Genomic DNA, 23375 nt, shown 5'->3' with positions numbered 1-23375 from the left:
AGGCGTTCAACTTGCAAGACGTTCGGGATCCGAGGTACGACTGTATTGTACAAACCTGAGCCTACCCCCTAGCAAAAACAGGAATGAACTTTGGAGATAGCAAAAGGCTGGAGAACAAGGAGTATAATTTAGATATCAGCAAAAATGGAAAAAAATAGAATGAAATAAAATAGGACACCCTGAATCTTGGGAGAGAGCAGGAAAGGGGTTATCTCATGAAGCCGGTGACTAATCACTCATGAGAAGCTGCTCTGCTTATCCTGAGGGGCCTGTTGCATTGTAAGCAGCCTCCATTGTTCTGCATGTGTGTGGGAGTGGAAGGGGGGGGGGAGTGAGAATAAAAAGGAGGGGGAAGAATGGTGCTGTTTGCATAGCTATCAAGCAAAGTAAAAGCCATTATCTCTACCTCAGCAATGGGCTGCTCTAAAGCAGAGTCTCTAACCCCCCCCGCCCCCAATATAAATTTTTCATACAGCTTTAACCCTTCGCTCATCTGTTAAAACAAAGTCTTGCTCTTCATTTATATAACAGTTTTGGACTCAAAGGCCCCCAAAAGCTGTGAACAGCGCCGTATCAACACATCAATCAAAACTATGAAATAGCAAAGTCGCAAAATACCCACGAAACACACATTTCAGTTCATGAGCTACATTCGCGCTTTTTACCACAGATGCACCTCCACAGCATTCCAGTCTCACTTGGCAGCCAGGTTAACTTACATTTACACACACAGAGAGACACACACGTGTGTAGCAGGGGGGCAGCTGCCCCCCCCAAATCAATAAAAATGTAGCTAACTGAGGTTCTGTCCCACCCCCCCTAACAAAAGACATGCCACTCCAACAAAAATCCTGGCTACATCCCTGCACACACAAACACACAAACACTGCCCTGCTGCTCCGATGCCTCACTTAGAAGCAATCCTATCCAAAATCAAAATATTGAAGGGGAATGCCCTCACTCTACCCCAAATGAGATATCCCAAGGGCTTTCCCTTTGGGGTTTCCTCATCATCAGCAACCCATAGTCAATGGTGACCTGACCTCTCATAAACAGCTGGTTGCAGCTACAGCTCTGGTGAAGTTCCTGCCCTTTAAGGGGAAGAGTTAGCGATGAAGCTTTTGTGCACAATTTTCCTTCCACGAACTGGGGATCCACGGAGCAGCAAAAAGGTAAGCAGTTACCTAAGTATTTAGAGCATTTTCATGTGCAGCAAAGGCCTAAGTCTTCCAGGCACAGGAACTCCATTTTGAAAGCATTATTCAAGGCTGAGCGTCTAAATTTAGCAAGGAAAAAAATCCTCACAAGGTTCATATTCAACTTATGTTTATCTTTTGCCGCAACCATTCTCTCCCCCCAACTCCAATTTAATTATATAGAGGAAAAATTATTTTATCCCTTGTGTGGACTCAAGTTTGCCATTTGTTGCTCACATGTTTAGCAGCATGATGCAACTTGTTTATGTAACTAACTTGTGACTGGCTATCTCTATGCCATGTGCCACAGTGCCGTGGAAACGTAAAAAGAAAAAGAAAAAAATAAGAGTTCTCAGAAAGGAAGGAACTAAATTAGCACTCAAAAAGAAAGCAAGGGAAATACAGACTTGCTGAATTCCTGACTGGCATCTATGGTCACATAAATATCACTGAGGTGATCCAGCTGAGAGATGAATGTGCTTCCTGTTTCGGGAGTGGAAAACACATTGCCTCCAACTCCAGGGAAATAATGTGCCATGCCCCAATTATTGTTCTCTTGATCAGTAAGGGAATGCCTATGTAAATGGAAAAGCCCCATAACTACATTGTTATTACTTTACTGTGAATTATTTACAGTAGCTACAAATGTGCTGTGTGTGTGTGTGTGTGTGGTTTGACGTAGGAGAATGCACATTCCTCTTCTTTGAAATCTATCACATGCACATGATAATTACAAAATGGTTGCTATTCTCCCCACCCCACCTAAAACGTTCTAGTTTTACTCCCATTAGTGATGATAGGGTGTTTATATTTAGCATGCCTGAGAATATAAAGGTAAAGGGTCCAGTCGTGGCCGACTTTGGGGTTGCGGCGCTCATCTTGCTTTATTGGCCGAGGGAGCTGGTGTACAGCTTCCGGGTTATGTGGCCAGCATGACTAAGCCGCTTCTGGCGAACCAGAGCAGCGCACGGAAACACTGTTTACCTTCCCACTGGAGCGGTACCTATTTATCTACTGGCACTTTGACGTGCTTTCAAACTGCTAGGTTAGCAGGAGCAGGGACCGAGCAAAGGGAGCTCACCCCGTCGCGGGGATTCGAACCGCTGACCTTCTAATCGGCAAGTCCTAGGCTCTGTGGCTTAACCTGAGAATATATCCACAGTAAAAGCATGGTATAGCAGCTAGAGTCTGCTTAGTTAATGAAGCTCACTGGACAGTTTCAAGCCAACTGCCAACCTCCTGACGTGTCCTACTGCACAGGTTTGTTGCAAAGCGACAAACACTCTGGTGGGAACCTTATAAAGATTTGTCAGCCACCACACCCCAAGCAGGTGAAATGGTGTTGGGTCCTTAAAATAAGACAGGTCTGGGTAACTGCTGGATTTTCTGCTTCCAAAAATGGGGATCAGAGATCACTTTTTTCATTCTAAAATCCTAGGCGTAGCTGGGACCTGAAGCACACAGCAAAGACTAATCCAGTCAAGTCTGCAGTCATCCTACTGAGAACAAGTCCATCTTTGGGACTGGAAACATTGAATGCAAATATATCTTATGGCCATAAACAAAGGCAATTTGTTGTCTCTTTTTGATTTTGTTTAACCCCCCTCCCTGCTACACTGCTTTTTGTAGTATCCAGCCTGATTAAAAACTCAGAAACTTGCTCACTATTTGGGAACATTTCATTTTATTATAATAAAGGAATTGTTATTGGAACTAGGCTACAGAACCACACTCTCTCTCTCTCTGCCCCAGCCCAAGTCATTCCCTCCTGTGTGTGAATTTCCCTCACCAGCCTCAGCACTAACCAGAACTTGCTCTTAACCAGATTTGCTCAACTGTCCGGTGTTATGTCAGCTGGTGCCAATGCAACCCTTACTTAACCACATTTAAAGGACAGCAAGGTAAAGTTTTTTTGTGAATTAGGAGGATGGGGATAGCTGAGAGGGAAGCGCAGCTCTACAACCTGATCCCAAACTTGAACCTTGGTTATTGGATTAAGAGTATTACATCTGCACCGCTCTCATAATTACCAGCAAGCAAAGAAAATCTAGTTTCACTCTGGAAGTCAAAACAATAATTTCCAATATGGAACCATCAGAAGTAAAGAACAAAAATGGGAGGGAAGTAAAAACTGAAGCATGTACATAGTTTCAAAAGCTATGAACCACAGAGCGGGGTCAATGTTGAATGTGGAAGGAAGGTGCATAAACTAGGGACATAATTAGGCAGAAATGAATACTGAGTGCAGAATTCACGTTTCTAGCATTTAATGTACTGAAGACAGGTCTGAGCACAGCGCCGTGAAGTCTCAAAACTACAGGATAGGGTGGGGGGGCAAGATTTTCTGTGCCTGTGGGGTGTATCTGTAGGGTCTTACTATTTTATATAGTTCTTTCCAGTTCCTTCCTCATGAGCAACAGAAGCAGACGTAGGTAAACCCACAACACAACCCAGCTCACATAATCCATGAAGTTTAAAAAAGGTCTTATTTTTTATTATTTTGAAAGTAAATATTACACTCAGCCCCCTAAGAGGGGCCGTGCAAGAACCACCCACTGCCAGCACGGAATGTGCTATGCGATAATCTCTCCAGAGAAATTCTGTTAGTTTTAATCACTCAGTAATTCTACAAAATGGATAAAACCCTAGAAGGTGATCTGGCAATCCATGCAATGTATCATATTCTTGGGGGATGGGATCACAAAACTAAAACGAAACTAAAACGAAACCCTCTTGAGCATGGCTATTGGGTTATCACAATAATCACACACTTTGAAGACAATTGGTTCTTAAAATAAATACATTGTAAGCCCACTTCAAATTTAGAAGGTTCGAGAGCAGATAGGACAGCATAAGGAAAACACCAACATGCAGGAAGCTACTAAACAGCAGGTATGGGCTGTGTGTGCTGTTATATATACGCATGCAAGCACCACTATCATGAAAATTGTGGAGAGATCTACTCTGTGCAATGCAATGGGTGGAGGAAGAGATGACTGAAAGGCAACATGATATGCCACTGTTAAAATAAAACACAGCTGATTCAAGCACTTGGCAGGCTGACAGATGTGTGTCTTTCACTATCATTACTTAAAACAGACTTGCTACTCAGAGCACCAAACGGTTTGTGAATGACATCAAAGTCTACTCTGCACTTCATCAGTTGCTGCCACTAACAATTATTCCCGACTATCAGCTCGCAATGAAACTACAAGGGAGTTGAAAGAGGCAAGAGGAGGAGACCCCACCATCCACATGCACATGGCACATACAACAGGACCCTCCTCACTTCCTGGATGACAATCTCACATGCAATCCCACACCACTGACTTCGATTTCTCCTAACCTTGCTGCCTCTCATTTCTGAACTAGTTCCTTGACTGATCAGTCGCTGTCAGTCTTGGTCTCTCAATATAGTGCTTAACCTATCTGTTCACCGCAGACACCTACCTGCATTTCCTGTCCCACTCTCTTTCCCCTGTAATTGTGTGGGATTGCAGGTGAGATTGGCAAAAATAACAGGCAAAAATTGTGGGTCGTCTTATACACAGATAGCAGAGGGGAGACGGGCGATTGGTGGCAGCAGCCAGCAGGAGATTGGCAGCGGCAATTTGCTTTGGCGGGCAGCCTGTAGAGCGATTGGCGGCGGTGACCCCTTCCCAAAGAAAGCTCAAAAACTCTGGGCAGTATCCGCCCCCAAAAAGCATAACTGGGAAATTATAAATCGGTAAGAAGAGATGGTGTCTCGCCATATTTTTCATGTATTTTTAAGCTTTGTTGGAAGCCGCCCAGAGTGGCTGGGCAGGGTACAAATAAATTATTATTATGATTATGATTATGATTATTATTATTATTATTATTATTATTATTATATAAGGTAGCTTAAATTGTGTGAGCAAAAAGTACTATTGAATGACACCTATAATTAGAATCTCCATGGATCTTTTTGCAATGACCATGGCTTTAGACCGAGGAAGATTTTGAAGAGAGGGTCTTTAACAGAGCTTTATTCAACACATGTTTGCAGAAACTATTTCATGTGTACTTAGGAAAAGTTTGCTAGGGTATGTACAACAATGGATGTCAGGAACAGCTAGCATGCTCAGGGTGCTGGAAGCCAAAAAGGAAACAGATGGAAAAGGAATTAATCCCACCAACCCTTCATTTCCCTATGAAATATGCACTTTCTGCAGCCCATCCAATACTGGCAAAAAGGAGGGATGAGCTACTGGCCGAGATTTGCATTATTGGCTTGACCAAGTATGGTCAGCCATATCTTTTCCCATCATGTATCTGGATACAAACAGTAAATAGAGGTCAGGCAGCTAAAAGTAATCTAATAAAAGAAAAAGAAAAAGGCCTTTCAAGATTGAGCCTTTCATAATCAGCTTTTGAAAGCATGAATAAGATGAGCCAAGACTGGTAGTTCTCCTATCATTATAGCTAAGAAAATGAGCTTTCTCCTGTGATTATTATGCATGTTTTCAGGTTCTTCTATCTAAGGTTTTCTGATATGTCCAACATTTCACCATCTCCCTAAAATGAAAGCCATCTGATGCATCAGAAACCCCATCAAACAATTGCAAGTGATTGCTTGGGCATGTTTACAGCTGGGGTAAGAGTTCACAGTGGTTACCCTAATACCTTAAACCAACCAGATATTGGATAATAACACTACTCATTTATTTTTGAAACAGGATTATAATCTTGATAATAGGGGAAGGCGCCACTTTTGTATATGGAATGGACAGAATTCAGCTAACCAGCTCCACTGGCAGAAGTCCACATGAAGACTTACATTAGTGCAATGGTACCCAATCGAGTATGGCAAGATGTGTGCAGAACCAGGTATACATACGATGGAATACTGGGTGTGGGCTAGCACTATAAAATACTGGTTGTGTTGCCATTCTTGTTGCCAACCTTCGAGTTTGCTCTCTGACTTACTTAAGGACTCTTATAAATCCAGAGGGTTCCAACTTTTACATAGCAAAATCAGATCTATTGGTATTGACTTGGAACTCTTGTATAATTCAAGGGAGCAATTTATTTATCGCAATGTTCAAACCAGATTAAGGGACACTGAAAAACAAAACATCGAGTCAGCTGTAAATAAAAATTTGCTTTCCCAAGTTCTATGGTTTAAATACAACAGATAACAGGGTCATTTATATCTTAAAATTAATAATTCCAGTCCAATGAGGGCCTTTACATTAGTCCAAATGAACGTTTTCCCCTCAGCTTTTGTCAAGGGCAGATATTTAAACATCCCCAGAAATGATAGACATTGGGGATGTTCTTTGAATGTGCCGAACACTGTAGAACATATTCTTTTCTACTGTCCATTGTACAACCAGCTAAGCAAACGCGTGCTACCCCCTTTTTTGGGTAGTCTAACATTACAGCTCAATGAAAATATCAGATCTTATCTGTCTGACATTAATCTGGAAGCAATTGCAAGGGTGGCTGAGTTTTTGTCAATAGTGTCTCTTATAGAGTGGTGAATGGCACTATTTAGCAGGAAGAAATCCCAATGAAAATCCCCATCATTATCTATTTTACATGGCTGTTTATTTCTATATATTTTAAAATTTTATATATGGATGTTTTATGATAGCCCATACTTGTAATGCCTAATGAAGGTTTGTCAAAGTAAGTTTGTGCAATGGGGCTTTCCCCTCTTCTCCCTCTGCATATCCCTAGAAATAGTCTTGGGGGGGGTGGAGAACCCCCGGAACAGTGTGTGTGGGAAGAGAAGGAGGGATTATTCCGCCTGGCAAGCTGAAAAGCTCATGCTGATGGAGCATTTGCCATAGCGCTATGTTGAATTCCTCCCACAGATTCCATATGTACCAGCTTTAGCTGCTGCATCAGCTGTGGTCCCTTCCTGACAAAGACAGACTTGCCAGTGTCATTTGTGCCTTAGCAACCTTCACATTGGAATACTGCAACATGCTTTATGTGGAGCCGCACTTGGAAAAAGCTCTGAAACTTTGCAGAGCAGCTAGGGTGCCGGTTTGAATCCATCACATCAGTTTTGTGGAATTTGCACTAGTTGCCAATGAGAGCGGGCTTCTGAGCTGAATTTCAAGGAAGTGGTGTTAACCTTCAAAGCAAATAATAGCTTGGGACCTGTTTACCTTAATAGCAGCCGCCTTCATAGTTTCCTCCCCGATTGCTTCAAGATCCCTGCTCCAGGTCCCTCAATCTCATGAGATGAAGCTGATGTCAGCTAGGCTTAGGGGCTTTCTCTACTGTGGAGCCCACTGTGCAATGCTTTGCCAAGCATGGTCTGTTCAGCCCCATCATAATCTTGCCTTGTGCGGCTAATGAAGATGTGGCGCTTTTTTTGGGTAAGGCCTTCAGCTAATGAATTATTTACTAACTTAGCTTCGTGTTCATTCGATGGCTGATTTGGAATTGTTAAATTTGTTTTTAGTCTTATGTTCATTTTTTATTGCGGAATTAGCTTTAATTTGAGGATTTTTACCTGTTTTATAACATTAGTGATTTGTTGGCTCCATTGAGTTTCCTTGGGTAATCAGTCAGAATAGACATTTTTTTAAAAAATAAAAGACACATCATCTTATTTCAGAAGTACTACACTGTGTCCAGTCCCACAGACACAAAACCTGCCCCTCATCGCTGTGATTAAAGTCTCTAATCACAGGTGACAGAAATAGAAAGGGAAATGGTGGATGCCACTACTACTCAGTTTTGATAATCCCTTCCATTGGCATCGCATACAACAAAGAGTGGAGGGCATAATGCAATTTGAGTGTCACACTCTTAACATCACACATTCCAGCTCTCCTGCTTTTTAACTACAGGTGCGTCTGCTTAAAATAGATACCTATACCAACCCCTCCATCCCTTTCCCCAGTGTTTTACACCCCTTAGGAGAAAGCCTGTCCCTCTCCTTGTTTTGCTAATTTGCAGCAAACTATTCCCCACCTCATTGACCATCCCCACCTACTCCTCTCATCTTCCTTTGCTCAGCTCCTTTTAACCAATGGCTAATTTGCAAAGTGAGAGACAAATCAGGTTCTCCCTGCATGGAACATTTTGTTCATACATTGATAGAAATTTGTACTAGCTGCAGCTTGTCAAATATAAAACATGTGCAAATTCCAATATATATATAGATAGATAGATTTAGCATTTCTCCGAATTAAGTCCTTTTCTTCCACAAGGTAGCTGACCCATTGTCAGGAATGACAAAACAGAAGCCATCCCACTACTGTCTGAAGTGCCACGCATGCACAGTATTGTAAAAAAACAAAAACAAAAACTGAAGCCCCCAAAGTACTCCATTTGTTGACAACGTGTGTGTTTCATTTTTTGCCACCAAGCACCATCCCTTCCACAGAAAAAGCATCTGGGATCCATCTTCATAAAGCTAGCAGTGGAGAGGAATTTTCCAGAAGTAAGACAATTGACAAATTAGGGAACGGTTGTTTCAACTGGTTTTGGGCAAGATGAAACACAGTATTTCTATTTGTCTATATAACTTTTGCCACTTTTCAACTTCCTGGGTGACATCCAATACTGTGCAAATTTCTGCTGCCATGACAGGTTTTCGGCCCAGAGCGCCCTGGGGTAACCCAGTCAGATGGGCTGGGTACAAATAACAAATTATATTCTGTGTCCCATGCACCCTCCCCAAATTACTCCATAGGAAAGAAGACTAGTACATTGCTCCCCGCCCCCCACCACACACAAAGAAATAATTTCTTTCTGTGCAGCTTAACAAACCCAACAGCAAAGGTTCTGTCTGCTTTAAACATTTGCAGTGCTGTATCTTATTCTTTCCCCAACAGCAAATAAGTTTCTATTACCATATGGATACAGAAACACACTGTCTTCCAGCAAACTGTCACATGTTTAAAAGTGGGGGGCGGGGGAAGCCTTCTTGCGGATTTTTTTATAGTGTGCATACTAACAGCTCCATAACTAATGCAATTGCCTGGAGTGTGACTCAATTCACATGGACGAAACAGAGACTGCATTGTAAGCAGGGATTCCACAAATGCTCAGGTTGCTACTCTCAGGATGTCATTTTCACTACTGTAACATGGGCGATGGAGGGACGCAGGTAGCACTGTGGTCTAAACCCTAGGCTCGCTGATCAGAAGGTCAGGGGTTTGAATCCCCGCACCGGGGTGAGCTCCCGTTGCTCGGTCCTTGATCCTGCCAACCTAGCAGTTCGAAAGCACGTCAAAGTGCAAGTAGATAAACAGGTACCACTCCGGCGGGAAGGTAAACAGCGTTTCTGTGCGCTGCTCTGGCTTCGCCAGAAGCAGCTCAGTCATGCTGGCCACATGACCCGGAAGCTGTATGCCGGCTCCCTCGGCCAGTAAAGCGAGATGAGTGCCGCAACCCCAGAGTTGTCCGCAACTGAACCTAACGTCCCTTTACCTTTACCATGAGTGATGCTCTTGTCCCCGCAGGTCCTTACCTGTTTCAGAGAACTGAAAGGAAGAAGGGGGTCTCTTGCTTCATTCCAGGAAGAGAAAGAGACCTACATGGATGACTTAAAGGGGTAAGCATCTCTCCTGCTTCCACAAGTATGCAAATTGTGGAAGCAAAAAGAGGCAGAAAAAAACCTGCTGCAAATGTATTTTATTAATACAGGCAACACTCCATTGAGGCGCATTCAATATGTGCATGACTGCACACACGTGCATCATGTCCAAAAGTCACACCAAGGGGCAATGCAGGGTGGGGCAGAGGAGGAACAGGAGGTTTGCAAGCTTTTTCAATGGTGTTTCAAATATAAACAATTTCACTTAAACACACAGAGTTTAAGGGGAGTGAGACCCCTGTGTAAATGGGGGGGTTGCCTGTATACCGCAAATAGTGCCCTTTTAAACTATTAACCAGGGGGCTGCTATTTAACGTTGTCTGGCTTAGTAACCTTGAACGGTTTCAGCCACACCAGAGTGGGGAATCTGTTACCCTCAGCAGTTCTCAACCTGTGGGTCCCCAGATATTGTTGGACTATAACTCCCATCATCCCTGACCACTGGTCATGCTGGCTAGGAATGATGGGAGTTGTAGTCCAACAACATCTGGGGACCCACAGGTTGAGAAACACTGCTCCATATGTTGTTGGAATACAACTCCCATCAGCCCCTGCCAGCATGGCAAATGGCCAGAGACAATGGGAGTTTATAGTCCAGAAACATATGGAGAGCAACAGGTTACGCATGCCTGAGTTAGTGTACTTTTATCTGAAAATAGTAGAGGAGGTATTAGGTGTTCTGAATCTTACCCAGTATTGTTATGCATTGAAATCAGCCACGTCTTGTATGACTAGTTTCAACCTGATATAAATGTGAAAGCAGAACAAGGATATGCTGGCAGAGGTTTCACAGTTATGATTTTAAAAACAAAAAGTCAAGTATTGTTCAATAATCCTGATGATATTTAATTATTTGGTATAGATTTAAACAATGTTTTGGTCTGGGTTTGCCTCTACTAACACCAAATAGCTTACAATAAAGCAAACAAAGTTGGCATCCATTGGGGGATTTTATGGTATGGATGCAGAAACAACTACAGTGGTACCTTGGTTTATGAACTTAATCCGTTCCGGAAGTTCCTTCTTGAACCAAAGCGTTCCGAAACCAAGGCATGCTTTCCCATAGCAGCGGGGGACTCAATTTACAAATGGAAGACACTCAACAGGAGGCGGAATATGTTCTTATTCCATGGCAAAGTTCACAAACCAAAACAACTAGTTCTGGGTTTGCAGCATTCTTAATCCAAGTTGTTCATAAACTAAGCTGTTCTTAAACCAAGGTACCACTGTAGTTGCAATATATGACTTTGTGGTGGAAAAAAATCAAGTTCTTAGGTTTCAGCTCAAACAAGACAAACCATGAGCCCAAGTTAGGAAGACATGTTAACCAAGCCATAGCTTAGAGCACAGCACAGCAGAGCAGCTCCTGAAGGACTGGAGAAGAAGAAATGCAGCTGCAATCTCTCCTCTCTGAAAACTGTCTCATTCATGCTAAGCCATGGTTTGGCTTAATGTTACATGCAAACCAAACTAAGTAGATCTATTTTAGAGACCACTGATGAAAGAGGAAAGGAAGTCCTATCAGCCTGGGGCGCAATGTTGAAGATCATCACAATATTTGCACATGCCAGAAAACATGGGGCAATGGATCAGAGGTGACAACAGATTATGGCAGGCTGCGAAATTGTGGACCCCAGTTTGGACTACTGCTCTAACTGGCAAAGCAAACACTTTGTAGAGCCATGGCTAAGAAAACCCAGCAGATATTCTGCCAAGTTGTTTTTTGTAACAGAAGCACATTAACATTCTTGAACCTTAGTAAATTTGAGTAATCTCAGACATAAAAGTGTGGAACTAGATGCATCTTATTATAAATTTGGAGGTACTGAAACAATTTCATAACTAAGTTTTGGGGTGATGCAAGCTTACATTTGATTAGATTTTAAAGCCTGTGAAGAGCCTTGCCTTAATTTTCTTATCTGTGCAGTGCCAAGCATTTTCATGAACAAACATTCCCAACACTTCTGTACAAGACGTGCATGGTGTTAGAATACTGCCTATAACTCTAGGAGAGGGTTTTCTATATTCAAACTTGGCCAGCGCTTCCCCGGTTGAAGAAATGATGGAACAGAAGCAAGTCTGATGAAATAAGGCCACTGAAGAATGTTTAAATCTAGCACTAAAAAGCTTTTAATTGGGCTACTCTTCATCATTTACTCTCTAGAGAATGAGCACTTCGGTGTTGGGAACAAAAACTGATACTCTTTTTAAGCTTAAGTACCTCTGGGCTTTTTACATAATTTTTCCTAATGTCTCTTTTACATAAAACACATATGGCCTGGTTCAAGCCCAACTCCCCGTTCATTAGAGTTCCCTGACCTATAACTAAAATTATTTCTCCTTCTGGGAATATCAAAATGAGGCTTCAATTATGGAAATTTTATAAGAACTCCGGGCTATTTAAGCAAATAGTGCTGAAGCATTAGAAAATGCTCAGAGAAGAGGACTCCCATGCCTCTTCGAAGACACCTAGATACTTAGCTCTGTGTGAAGATTCAGCTCAGCCCATCCACATAAATCTTCCAGGGGAAAAAAGTTCTAGAATTTCACCCCTAAGCATGAATTCTCCATCTCCCCCACACAGGCAGACCAACCTAGAGAGGTGGGTAGAGAACCCACCTATCAACCACATGACATCCATATGATATCAGATGATTGACAGGTCAGTGGTTACACCCACCTGTCAAAGTTGGCCTGCCATGGTGGAGGAGATAAAGATCTGCTCCATCAGGTCAAAGAAGTTCCCGACCCCTGAAGAAAGGCATAAAGCACACAGGTGCAATGGCACTGATGTTTGCTACCATGCCAATTTTAGGGCTGGAGATGGTCACTGGACTCCCAACACCTGCACTTGTGAGACAATATAAATGCAGTGATTCACAGGACCAGGCAGTTGATTTAGCTTCAACCCAACTGGCAGACCTTTCAAACTTGAGTGCAGGTGAGTAATGATATAGGTGAAAAGCTATTTTTAATTTTTTAGGATTTGATGCTTCGGGTTTAAGTCCAGTTAGAGTACTAAACCAATTTTCAAGTATGTTTTGTGCAATACTAATAAGCAGCTGAGCATTGTTTAGCTATGCTGTTAACCTTTTTACATTCCCCCTTCCCATAATGTCAAAGAATACTAATAACTGAGAGAGCTGAGTCAGGAAGTCTCACGGTAATCAACAGAAGGCAGTCAATTCATTTCCATTTAGAAATGACAATGTAATCATGCAGAAGCATCTTCAGTGGCAGATGAAAATACTTTAATCTAGCAAGTACATACGAGAATATGCTGGAATCTGTGAACTGCACTAGTTTAAATTTTAAAAAAGAGGCACCATTTACGAGCCACTGAAACACCCTCCTGATGAGACAGAGAACGATTTCATGGCTATTCCTCTGAAATTTTTTGTGAATAAGCAACATTTTACTCAGTGGCACTAACCTCTTGAATAAACAAACGTGCACAGGATCAGGCTTTTAAAAAGTTGTGAAGTGCAGATTCTTAATTAGGAATCATATAACAACTGGGGACTATTTAACCTATGAGATTGATTTACCCCACATGTGCCCACTTGGATTGGTGGAATTGGCACTACGATAGCTGCCACATAATACCCATTCTGCATTTGTAATAACTTTGGAACTCACTGCCTGTTGAGATCAAGCAGGCACCTTCACTCTACTCCTTCCCGTGCCTTGTTTAGACAAGCCTACCCAGGCACTTAGAAAGTTGAGGAAATTTTAATCTGTAATAATGTTTTAACATTTGTATATTTTAAACTAGGTTGTAATTTTTTCTTGCTTTTCTTGTCTTAATCTTTTCGTAAACTGCTTTGAGCTGTGTACAAATTTTATGAAATAAACAGATATAAGGATAGGAGAGGAAAATTTTGTTTGCACTTGAGGAGATGCCTCTCTAGAGCTTAAAGGGACCCCTGACCAGTCGTGGTCCAGTCGTGGCCGACTCTGGGGTTGTGGCGCTCATCTCGCTTTAGTGGCCGAGGGAGCTGGCATACATATTCCGGGTCATGTGGCCAGCATGATTAAGCCACTTCTGGCGAACCAGAGCAGCTCACGGAAACACCGTTTACCTTCCAGCTGGAGCGGTACCTATTTATCTACTTGCACTTTTGACGTGCTTTCGAACTGCTAGGTTGGCAGGAGCTGGGACCAAGCAACGGGAGCTTACCCCGTCGCAGGGATTCGAACCGCCGACCTTCTGATCGGCAAGTCCTAGGCTCTGCGGTTTAACCCACAGCGCCACCCGCGTCCCAGGATCTCTAGAGCTTACATGACCCTTTTCTGACATATCTCCACCAATGCACAAACATGGTGTCAACTGATAGCATCACAAAACAACACCCAGTGGTTACAAATGTGAGTAAGCTGCTCTAACCAATACCAAACTACATGTTAATCATTCTACAAGCTTTAAAGATTAAGCTGCCTAGTGCCAGGAAGAAAGAAAAGGCAATCCTCCCATGGAGGAACAAACACTCCAACTGCTAACATCCAGACAAGGATTGCAGTTAAGCTGGGAGTGATTAGAACTTTGCCAGAACTTCAGTGTTCAGTTCACAAACCGGAACAGTCACTTCTGGGTTTGCGGCATTCGGAAGCCAAAATGTTCAATTCGTGAGGCGTTCAGGATCCAAGGTACGGCTGTATATTCAAATGAAAAGTGGCGAATGTATAAATTAAGAAAAATTGTACCTTGTTGAGTAGTTAAAAGGGAAGGGAGCAGTGTTATTAATGTGTTGTATTCATACCATCCCAACATGGTGTAGCTGCAGTAGTATAAAATAAGAAGTTTTAAAATAGCTATTTTTGGTTGTGAAAAGGTTGTTCCTGTCCCTAACAGATGTTCCGTATCTTCCAATAGTCAGACAATTAGTAGTCTGACTATTGATCCTGCAAATGCCAGAGCAGCAGAATTAGGAATTTTAAGGCAGGGAATAAATAATCCCAAAAGCAGCACAGAACACCTGTACTTAATGTATAAACTAACTTTTCCAAGCTCTGTTAAGGACAAAGATTTGATCTCAGCCCAGGTAAAGCAATCAGTGACCATTGTCAAGTATCCTGGTATTTCAATCTTACTCCACTAAGAGTGATCGCCAAAGAAGATGATGATCCTGGAAGACTGGATTTCTGTTGTAGACTGCCTCCTTCTGTGATGTATGTATTATGTTTTTGGGGGTGGTCTTGAGCTACAGGGTGGGCAATTTCAAAAGTCTATATAAGGGCTTGCACACCATTGTTCTGGGTTCCTCCTCCCTCCTGCATGTGGTGAGTTGCAACAGTTTAATAAAGATCAGGCTTGCTACCTTCTTTGCTTCTCAATATTCTCTGGTTGGTCTCTGTTATTTTCTCCTACCGATAGGGAACACACTTAAGGACTCTATACGGGCTCTTGGATACCCCATAAGGGAAAAGAAGCAGGTTTTTTCTACATCAGTATGGAGGGGGAAAAATCCCCCTTCCCACCACTTTTTGTCTTGTGACTTGAAAACACATGTCCATTGGGAAATGGCATCGCTCTCTAGAATGGGAACATTCAGTCTCTCTTCTATGTCAGCTATCTCTTTGACGTAAGATTTGGTATGCTGAATGAAATCTTCATATGCCATTTTGGCAAAGCAGCCACAGAAAACCCCTTCCAGTTCCTCATGTCAGACCTGCCTAGTGTATACTCAAGATTTGGATATTTATTCTACCTTATCTCCAGCACAGCCATTTGTCCTTTTTCTTTGAATAGACTTTTTTTTAAAAAAAAAAAGCTTCAGGACAATGACAAAACACTGCAATTCTGCAAACAATGGCAACATACAAAATAAGCTTTTAAACTTCCTGTGGCTCTAAAATATGAAAGCAAGAGATTACAGAGTGTCTGAATGCTGGATGTTTAACAGCCAGTTAAATAAACGTACCTACTAAAGTAAAGTCTAGGCGTCTTCCTAAGTTGTAATGGATTCCTATTGCAACAAACAGAATTATGCTTTTCTTTAACTTTCAAGACTTGGGTGGTAGCAAATGGGTGTTTAATATATTTTGTCAATAATAAAAAGCCTTCAGGAAGCAACAAAGATTGGTGCATTCTGCCTCTAGTATTAGTATCCCACATACATCTCCAGTTTAGCCAAAAAGATGTTTCTCCACTAGCTTGGTTTGAGGGGGTTTTAAGGGGGGGTGGGGGAAATTGGGAAGAGAAAAATAATTCCATAAGCCAGGAGCATCTGGACCAAACACTAACTCTGCTGCCAGGAAGGGAGCGGTACTCTGTTTTTAAAATAACTACTGTCAACATGATCACACGCTCATAGAACAAAATTGGGTGTCGATGCAAGATCAGGAGATACAAAGCCAAGATTGCATTTCATAGCCATATTTAGCATCTCTTTAGTCTACAGTCAAAAAGGAAATCCTCTCTCTGCACACATTGTTAATGGGTTATGGCCAGCAGGATACCCTGTTATCAACCAGCTGCTCACAGTCCACAGACATTTAGATTGGATCAAAGGAGCTTGTAGAGTACAATGGGCTGCAGAACAGTTGCTTGGTAATGTGGGTGGGCACAAAATGGTCTGATTCACAGGCTGCTTACAGCCATAGTTAAACTAAACTATGGTTGAAATGCGTACATGCACTGTGCTCCTGCATGCTGCTGAAATCGTGGGCACTTCACTACTCCTCCCCTGCTCCTGCTGTGGTTGTGGCTGATGAGAAACAAACCAGGATCTGTCTTCCCATTTCTCTCCTAACAAACCACAGAGTACAGTGGAACCTTGGTTCTCGAACAGCATCGTTGATGAACAAATCGGCTCCCAAAGGCGGAAGTAAGTGTTTTCGAACGTTTTTTGGAAGCTGAATATCTGACGCGGCTTCCACTTGAGTGCAGGAAGCTCCTGCAGCCAATCGGAAGCCACGGCTTGGTTTTCTAATGGTTTCAGGAGTCGAACGGATTATGTTTGAGAACCAAGGTATGACTAAGGCTTGTTCTTGGCTTACCAGACAATGCTTGTTTGGAGAGAAATGAGCCACAAGTCTGGATCTAGATGCAGTGGCGTAGCGTGGGTTGTCAGCACCCGGGGCAAGGCAAGTAATTTGCACCCCCTAACCCGGGGCAAGGCAAGTAATTTGCGCCCCACCCCCGCTGCACTGTCCCTCCCCCAGATAGTCCCTCGCTCTCTCTCCGCACCGCACGCCTGGCACCCTCCCCTCCACAGTGGGCGGCGACCCGGCGGCTCGGATCAGATTCGCACAGGCAGCACTGCAGTGAGAGAGAGTGAGTGAGCCAGGTAGGGGCAGAGAGCTGTGAGTGCGATCGCGCCCCCCCCCTCAGACGTTGCGCCTGGTGCGGCCGGCCCCCCCTGCACCCCCCACGCTACGCCACTGTCTAGATGTAAACCTAAGACAAAGTTTTCCTTATTGAAAGGGAAGAGGGGAGGAAACACCAGCTGCTACATGCAGGCAGATAACAAGACACCTCAGCAGACCATATCTCAAAAGTTTTCCTCCTCTCTTAAGGAACACAAACTTAGGTTTCACCAATTTCAACAGAAGAATTAAGCATACGTCCAACTCTTCCACTGGAACAAATTATACTTTAAAATGGCACCGCTTTGGCTGCAGTGTGCCCAAGTTTTAAAAACTTATTACAAAGCCAAAATTCTTTTAAGAACGGCCTGCAAACCTATCAGAGCACAAACTACAAAAGAAAGGAACGGGGAAAAACAATAATACCATCTGAGCAAACTTTAGAGCACTTTATTTAACAGTGCTGGGGGGGTGGGATCCTGCAATTTAGCAACTTCTGCAACACTGTTAAAACCCAAAACACTACCAAAGAGATCAGCACTTTCTAAATTCCAGCTATAAAGAAGGATTTTTGAAAGTCTGAAAGGCTGAGCCATTTCTTTTTCACCTCAACAAGCAGTGATAATATAATCCACCCATTCTTCCGCTCTCAGTTTAGTTCCTGTTGCCTGAAAAACAGAAAGGTTTTATATTGCTTTACAATGGGTGAAAGTTGCCTTCCCCCCCCTTTTTTTTGCCTCAGAATGAAATCTGTTTCCCACCCAACAGTTTAATCTAATTTGCAGCACAATCCTACTCAGAAGTCAAGTCCCACTGAGTTAAGTGGAACTTACTTCCAGGTAACTGGGTATAAAGACTGTAGCTAAAATTTACATAAACACCTCCTGAATTTTATCCTAAGTTACAAACTGCAGACTTTGTTGGGCCTCAACTTCATGCCCAACTTTCTCTCCCCTGCTCCTACCTCCCAAATTTTTTGGGCCCCTGAGGCAGAAAATCCCATCTGCACTTCTCCCCAGTCCCCACTTTTCAGAAAGTAAAAAAGCAACAAAAATAAATAACATCATGCTGCCCTTTCATGACACTCAAATTTAGGTGCCAACGGTAGGGTCAGTTCTGTGTTTGAACAGGATGCTGACATGAACCAGACATTTAAAATACAGCCTAAAAAGAACTCTGTGCTACCATGAGGTAGGGTGAAATGGCAAATTCTGGGCACCATTAAAAGGAGCAACTTGCCAATTATTTGGGGACTTTGCCTCTCCAGTACTAAAATCTATTCATCTGGCTTTGCTTCATGCTCCCATGATAACAATACAGTAGTACCTCGGGTTACATATGCTTCAGGTTACAGACTCCGCTAACCCAGAAATAGTACCTCGGGTTAAGAACTTTACCTCAGGATGAGAACAGAAATCGTGCTCCAGTGGCGTGGCAGCAGCGGGAAGCCCCATTAGCTAAAGTGGTGCTTCAGGTTAAGAACAGTGTCAGGTTAAGGATAGACCTCTGGAACGAATTAAGTACGTAACCAGAGGTACCACTGTACTGAGTGGAAGTACTAATATTTATAAAAGTCTGTCAATCTCATCAATGTAGGAAATTTTTGTTCAATCTGGCAGCTTACAACACAGCAAGTCATCCACATACCTAGTGTAATGTACAGTGGTACCTCGGGCTACAGACACTTCAGGTTACAGACACTTCAGATTACAGACTCCGCTAACCCAGAAATAGTACCTCAGGTTAAGAAATTTGCTTCAGGATGAGAACAGAAATGGCGGCGCGGCGGCAGTGGGAGGCCCCATTAGCTAAAGTGGTACCTCAGGTTAAGAACAGTTTCACTGAATGGACCTCCAGAACAAATTAAGTTCTTAACCCAAGGTACCACTGTAATCATTTCTTCTTTATGAAAAGTATTTGTGAATGAATGCATATGAAACATACCTAAAACTGCGGGTTGTGAACGTGCCTCCTGCACAGATCACGTTCGCAACCCGAGGTTCCACTGTATTGTGGTTTTACTATTCTGCTGGGAGCCACCCAGATCATCATCATCATCATCATCATCATACTGCAGGCCCAGAACTGACTGTATTCCCTTAGAGAAAGTTAGAAAGGCTTTGCTTCCTTTTTAAATCTACACTACATTAAAGGGAAAGAAAAATGACAAATACCAAATACACAAGTACTGTCTGGGTGGAACATGTAATAATGTACAGTAACAGTATTCTTGGCACAGACCTCCATCTTATACTTATATCACTTATATCACCATCTTATACCACACAGCAAGGTGGATGAACAGATTCTTTCAAACAAAGCATAGATAGCTGCACCTTATGACAGCCCTTCTACTGGTATTTAAGTAGCAGGCATTCAGATGGGTTTAAAAGCTCAGGTGCATGCCAAATTTAATTAAGTCTTCAAGGGAACTATGCTAGGCCACAAGCACAGCTTCATCAATACTTACACATTTGGAAACACATTTTTATTTCTCCCTACAGCATCTCATACCAAAACTGGGAGACCAGATTCTTAAAACTACTTTTAGAATTTAAAAATCAAGAATTAAATTCAGACCTATTATGTTGCATTTTCTTTCCCATAAAATAGCTCAAGCCAGATTGAGACTCAATTGCTGATAAACAGTCCTATTTCCCTTCAGCGACTCTTTTCAAATCACACAACCAATTAAAGAACAAGTAATTCATTGTTGTTGTTTTTTCATGCAATTAAAACATGTGGCCTTCCCCAACATAATCTCTAGGTTAATCACCAGGCAATTATTTCCTTACACCTGCATCTAAAACAACTGAAAAAGGCCCTAGGATCTGTTGTCCTCTATGCTTAGCTCAGAAAATATGAAAAGTATAGTTAGTCTTAACCTTCAGTTACCATATGGTTAAACCCCGACTCTACAGGATAAAGTTGCTGGTAATGGTTACACAGTGCATATCAAGGCAGGAAGTGTTTGCACCACACAGCTAAAAAATAAACTCATTCACAAGGCATACCCACCTAATCCAACCAGATTTGCTGGTGAAGGTTGCTGGATTACAACTCCCATTATAACTGTCTAGTGACCATGCTGGCTATGACTAATGGACTTTTGGAGTCCAACATCTGGAGGGCCGCAGATTAGCCATCCACTTATCTACACACTGCACAAATTTCGCACTGAAGCAAAACTTGCTTGCAACTTACAGTGACAGTGGTGTGCACAAAAAACGCTGGAAAAACCAAGTGCCTCACTCATGTTCAAGAGCAAGCAAGGGATGGTTGAGAACTCCCAAGTAATAGGGTGACGAAACCATAAAGCCAAGGCAAGTTCCCTAGAGCTCTAATTTCATATGCCACTCTGGTCTATGACAAGGAAAAATTGAAAGCAAAAAGTTAGGTATAATGTCTTTAAGCCAGAGCATGTTGACGGAATCCCTACAAACATATCCTTAAGACTTGCTGTGCTTCCAGGTTTGCAGGTGAGGCACCAACTGGAGAAGGCACCGGCCTTAAACCCATATGAAAGAGACAGAGAGAGAAAGAAAGAGAGAGAGAGAGAGATTAACCAAGCAAACATGCTTGTTTTACTCCTTGAGTGTCACTAGTCTATCAATGCCTGTGAAACAGGTCCTCTTTGCACAGCATCCATGCCTAATTGTTTGGTTTTTTTAAAAAAATGGTAGTAGCCTTTTTCATCTTTTTTAGTGCATCAGTCTTCTTGAAAACAGTGTGTGTGTTTCCCCGCACAAAAAAGAACAATTTCATTTCTTCAAGATTCATGCAATGACACTTGGTTGCTCTCACCAGGCAACAGAGACAGTCTGTTTTAAGACTCTGATGCCTGTCTCAATCTCTAGGGGACACTATCAAAATCTGATTAGAACACAGCATGGCGCTTATCAAGTGTGCTTGAAATCAGAAGTCACTGACTAGGTATTTGTCTTGTCAAATGAAAACCCCCTCTGGCATAGGCAAGAGTAATTTATTTATTCATACATGCATACTTAAGATTGGAAGTGAGGAAAGAGCAAATGAAAATTAAGAGACCGGGGAAATATTGTTAACAGAAGGCACTCTGAGGTATTTTGTGTGTGTTATCAAACAAGCAATGCTAAAGGAAGCAAGAAGGGAGTTAAGAGTTCTCAGTAGTTAATTCATTAATAAAAATACATCTCAACTAATTTGGTTTTTTTGAAACTCTATAGTTTTCACAAAGTACTCTACTACAGCTTTGTGCAGACGTAAAGGTAAAGGGACCCCTGACCATTAGGTCCAGTCGTGACCGACTCTGGGGTTGCGACGCTCATCTCGCTTTATTGGCCGAGGGAGCCGGCGCACAGCTTCCGGGTCATGTGGCCAGCATGACTAAGCCGCTTCTGGCGAACCAGAGCAGTGCACGGAAACACCATTTACCTTCCCGCCGAAGCGGTACCTATTTATCTACTTGCACTTTGAGGTGCTTTCAAACTGCTAGGTTGGCAGGAGCAGGGACCAAGCAATGGGAGCTCACCCTGTCGCGGGGATTCAAACCGCCGACCTTTTGATCGGCAAGTCCTAGGCTCTGCGGTTTAACCCACAGCGCCACCAGCGTCCCAGTGCAGACTTACACACGTTAAAATTGTTATTATTGTTACCACCACTATCTCTGCATCCTACCTATCCTCCAAGGAGCTCAATTCTCTCCCACTCCATTTCACTGTCCAACCCTGTGCGGTAGGTTAGGCTGATAGACAGTGACTGGCCCAAGGTCACCCAGTGGCCTCTAAGGCTTGGACCCCTGATATGTGATGGCAAACACATGTGCACAGTGCCAAACCGGGAAGTGACCAGTCACTAAAAGGGCGGGGTGGGCATAACGGGGTGTCTCAATTGCACGAAAGCACATAATGACCCAGAACGCAACTCAGGGATTGTCTGTAGTAGCTACTAGTGACAATGGTTATTTAAGCCACCTTGAAAATGTTGTTATCCAGAAAGGTGGCTTGTAAAAGTTTAAAAATAAATAAAAGGTTGCAGCTTTACACATGGATGACCACACAGCTATCACTCAAGATGGCTCCAGCCCTCCTGGATGAGAAACATGTAAGTATTATTACTACCTCAAGCAGCTTCTATGATCTGACCTGAAACTGGCCAAACTATGGGAGTAATGCCAGCTTGCCTGATAAAATACAAGCATTGCCATATGTAGTTAGAAGAAGTACCATGCAGATCCTCCTGGAATCCAGCACCAGTGAGGAGAACAAGTAGTGATTTTTTAACCCAGAGGCCTTTGCAGGCAGACAAAAAGCAAGCAACACCCTACCTGCAGCTCCTTGTCAGAGTATTTTTGAGGGTTCTTGCTCCCTTGGCTCTTCTTCCGGAGCTTCTTCAGTTCAGCCTGGCACTTCTCTAGCGAATCCCCCTTGTTCCTTTGCTCAGTTTGGTACTTCTTCAGAGCAGCCTGTAGGTGGAAGAGGTGTGAGTAGCTGAAACAATAATATGCTGAAGGAGTTGAGCAGAGATTTCCCCTGCTCCTAACGAGCGCAGCTAACATCCTCCCTACAGGCAAGAAGGCCCTGACCTCACACCTGCTGAAGAGGGTATGTTTTGAATGAATACATGTTTAGAGAAAAAAGCTGGCTTCCTCTTGGGGAAGTGGAGAAAACACATTCCCAGTAACCAAGAGAACAGGGGGTCCTAGCAGAAGGGAATGTTAACACAGCATGCTCTTACATGCTTGGGAAAAGGGCTGTGTTTGGGTTTTGAAACACTTTGCCCTTCTTCTTTGGGCGTAGTAGTTCACCCTGAATTTGGAAGCCTTAAAAAATAATAATAAAGAGTCTGCAGAGGGAGGAACTAAGAGAGAAACACCACCCTTATCAGTTTGGAACAGTAGAATTCAGCTCAAAAAGAACCACCCAGTTTTCCCAAGAGGGACTTGTAAGGCTGGTGCTGCTGTTTTAAAGCAATGTCCACTTCTAATTACTATATGTCCCTTTCTACCAAACTAATGCTTGGCAAATCAGTGGCAAGCAGACTGTTAGAAACTAGGCTTCTTGTCTGGGCTGTAAATTAAGCTGCAGTGAGCTGGGTTTTCAAAGTTCTGGAAGTTTCATTTTGTTCAGAAGGAGAGAAGGGAGAGTGGTCATGTCAAAGTTTTGGATAACAGAATGAACTGAAGAAGCATGCATACGCACGCACGCGCGCACACACACACACACACACACACACACACACACAGAGGCTGAGTTTTTAATGTAAAGAATTATCACCTCTGCTTCCATGGCAATGTTACCTACTTCAAC

General features: G+C 42.8%; 1 protein-coding gene across 4 annotated transcripts in view; it reads right to left on the bottom strand.

Moving 5' to 3' along the window:
• The window catches only part of BAIAP2 (BAR/IMD domain containing adaptor protein 2), a 125180-nt gene that overhangs the window by 37179 nt on the left and 64626 nt on the right, over positions 1-23375 (bottom strand). For all 4 annotated transcript variants that reach the window (XM_083427624.1, XM_083427623.1, XM_083427625.1 and 1 more), the window contains exon 6: positions 22394-22531. In XM_083427624.1, coding sequence (XP_083283750.1) covers positions 22394-22531 — 138 coding nt within the window. The remainder of the gene's footprint in view (positions 1-22393; positions 22532-23375) is intronic.

The sequence above is a fragment of the Podarcis tiliguerta genome (genome assembly GCF_965153285.1).
Source record: "Podarcis tiliguerta genome assembly, chromosome: 2".
Lineage (NCBI taxonomy): Eukaryota > Metazoa > Chordata > Lepidosauria > Squamata > Lacertidae > Podarcis > Podarcis tiliguerta.
The sequence above is the reverse complement of the archived record's forward strand: the minus strand, read 5'-3'. Positions and strand labels throughout refer to the sequence as shown.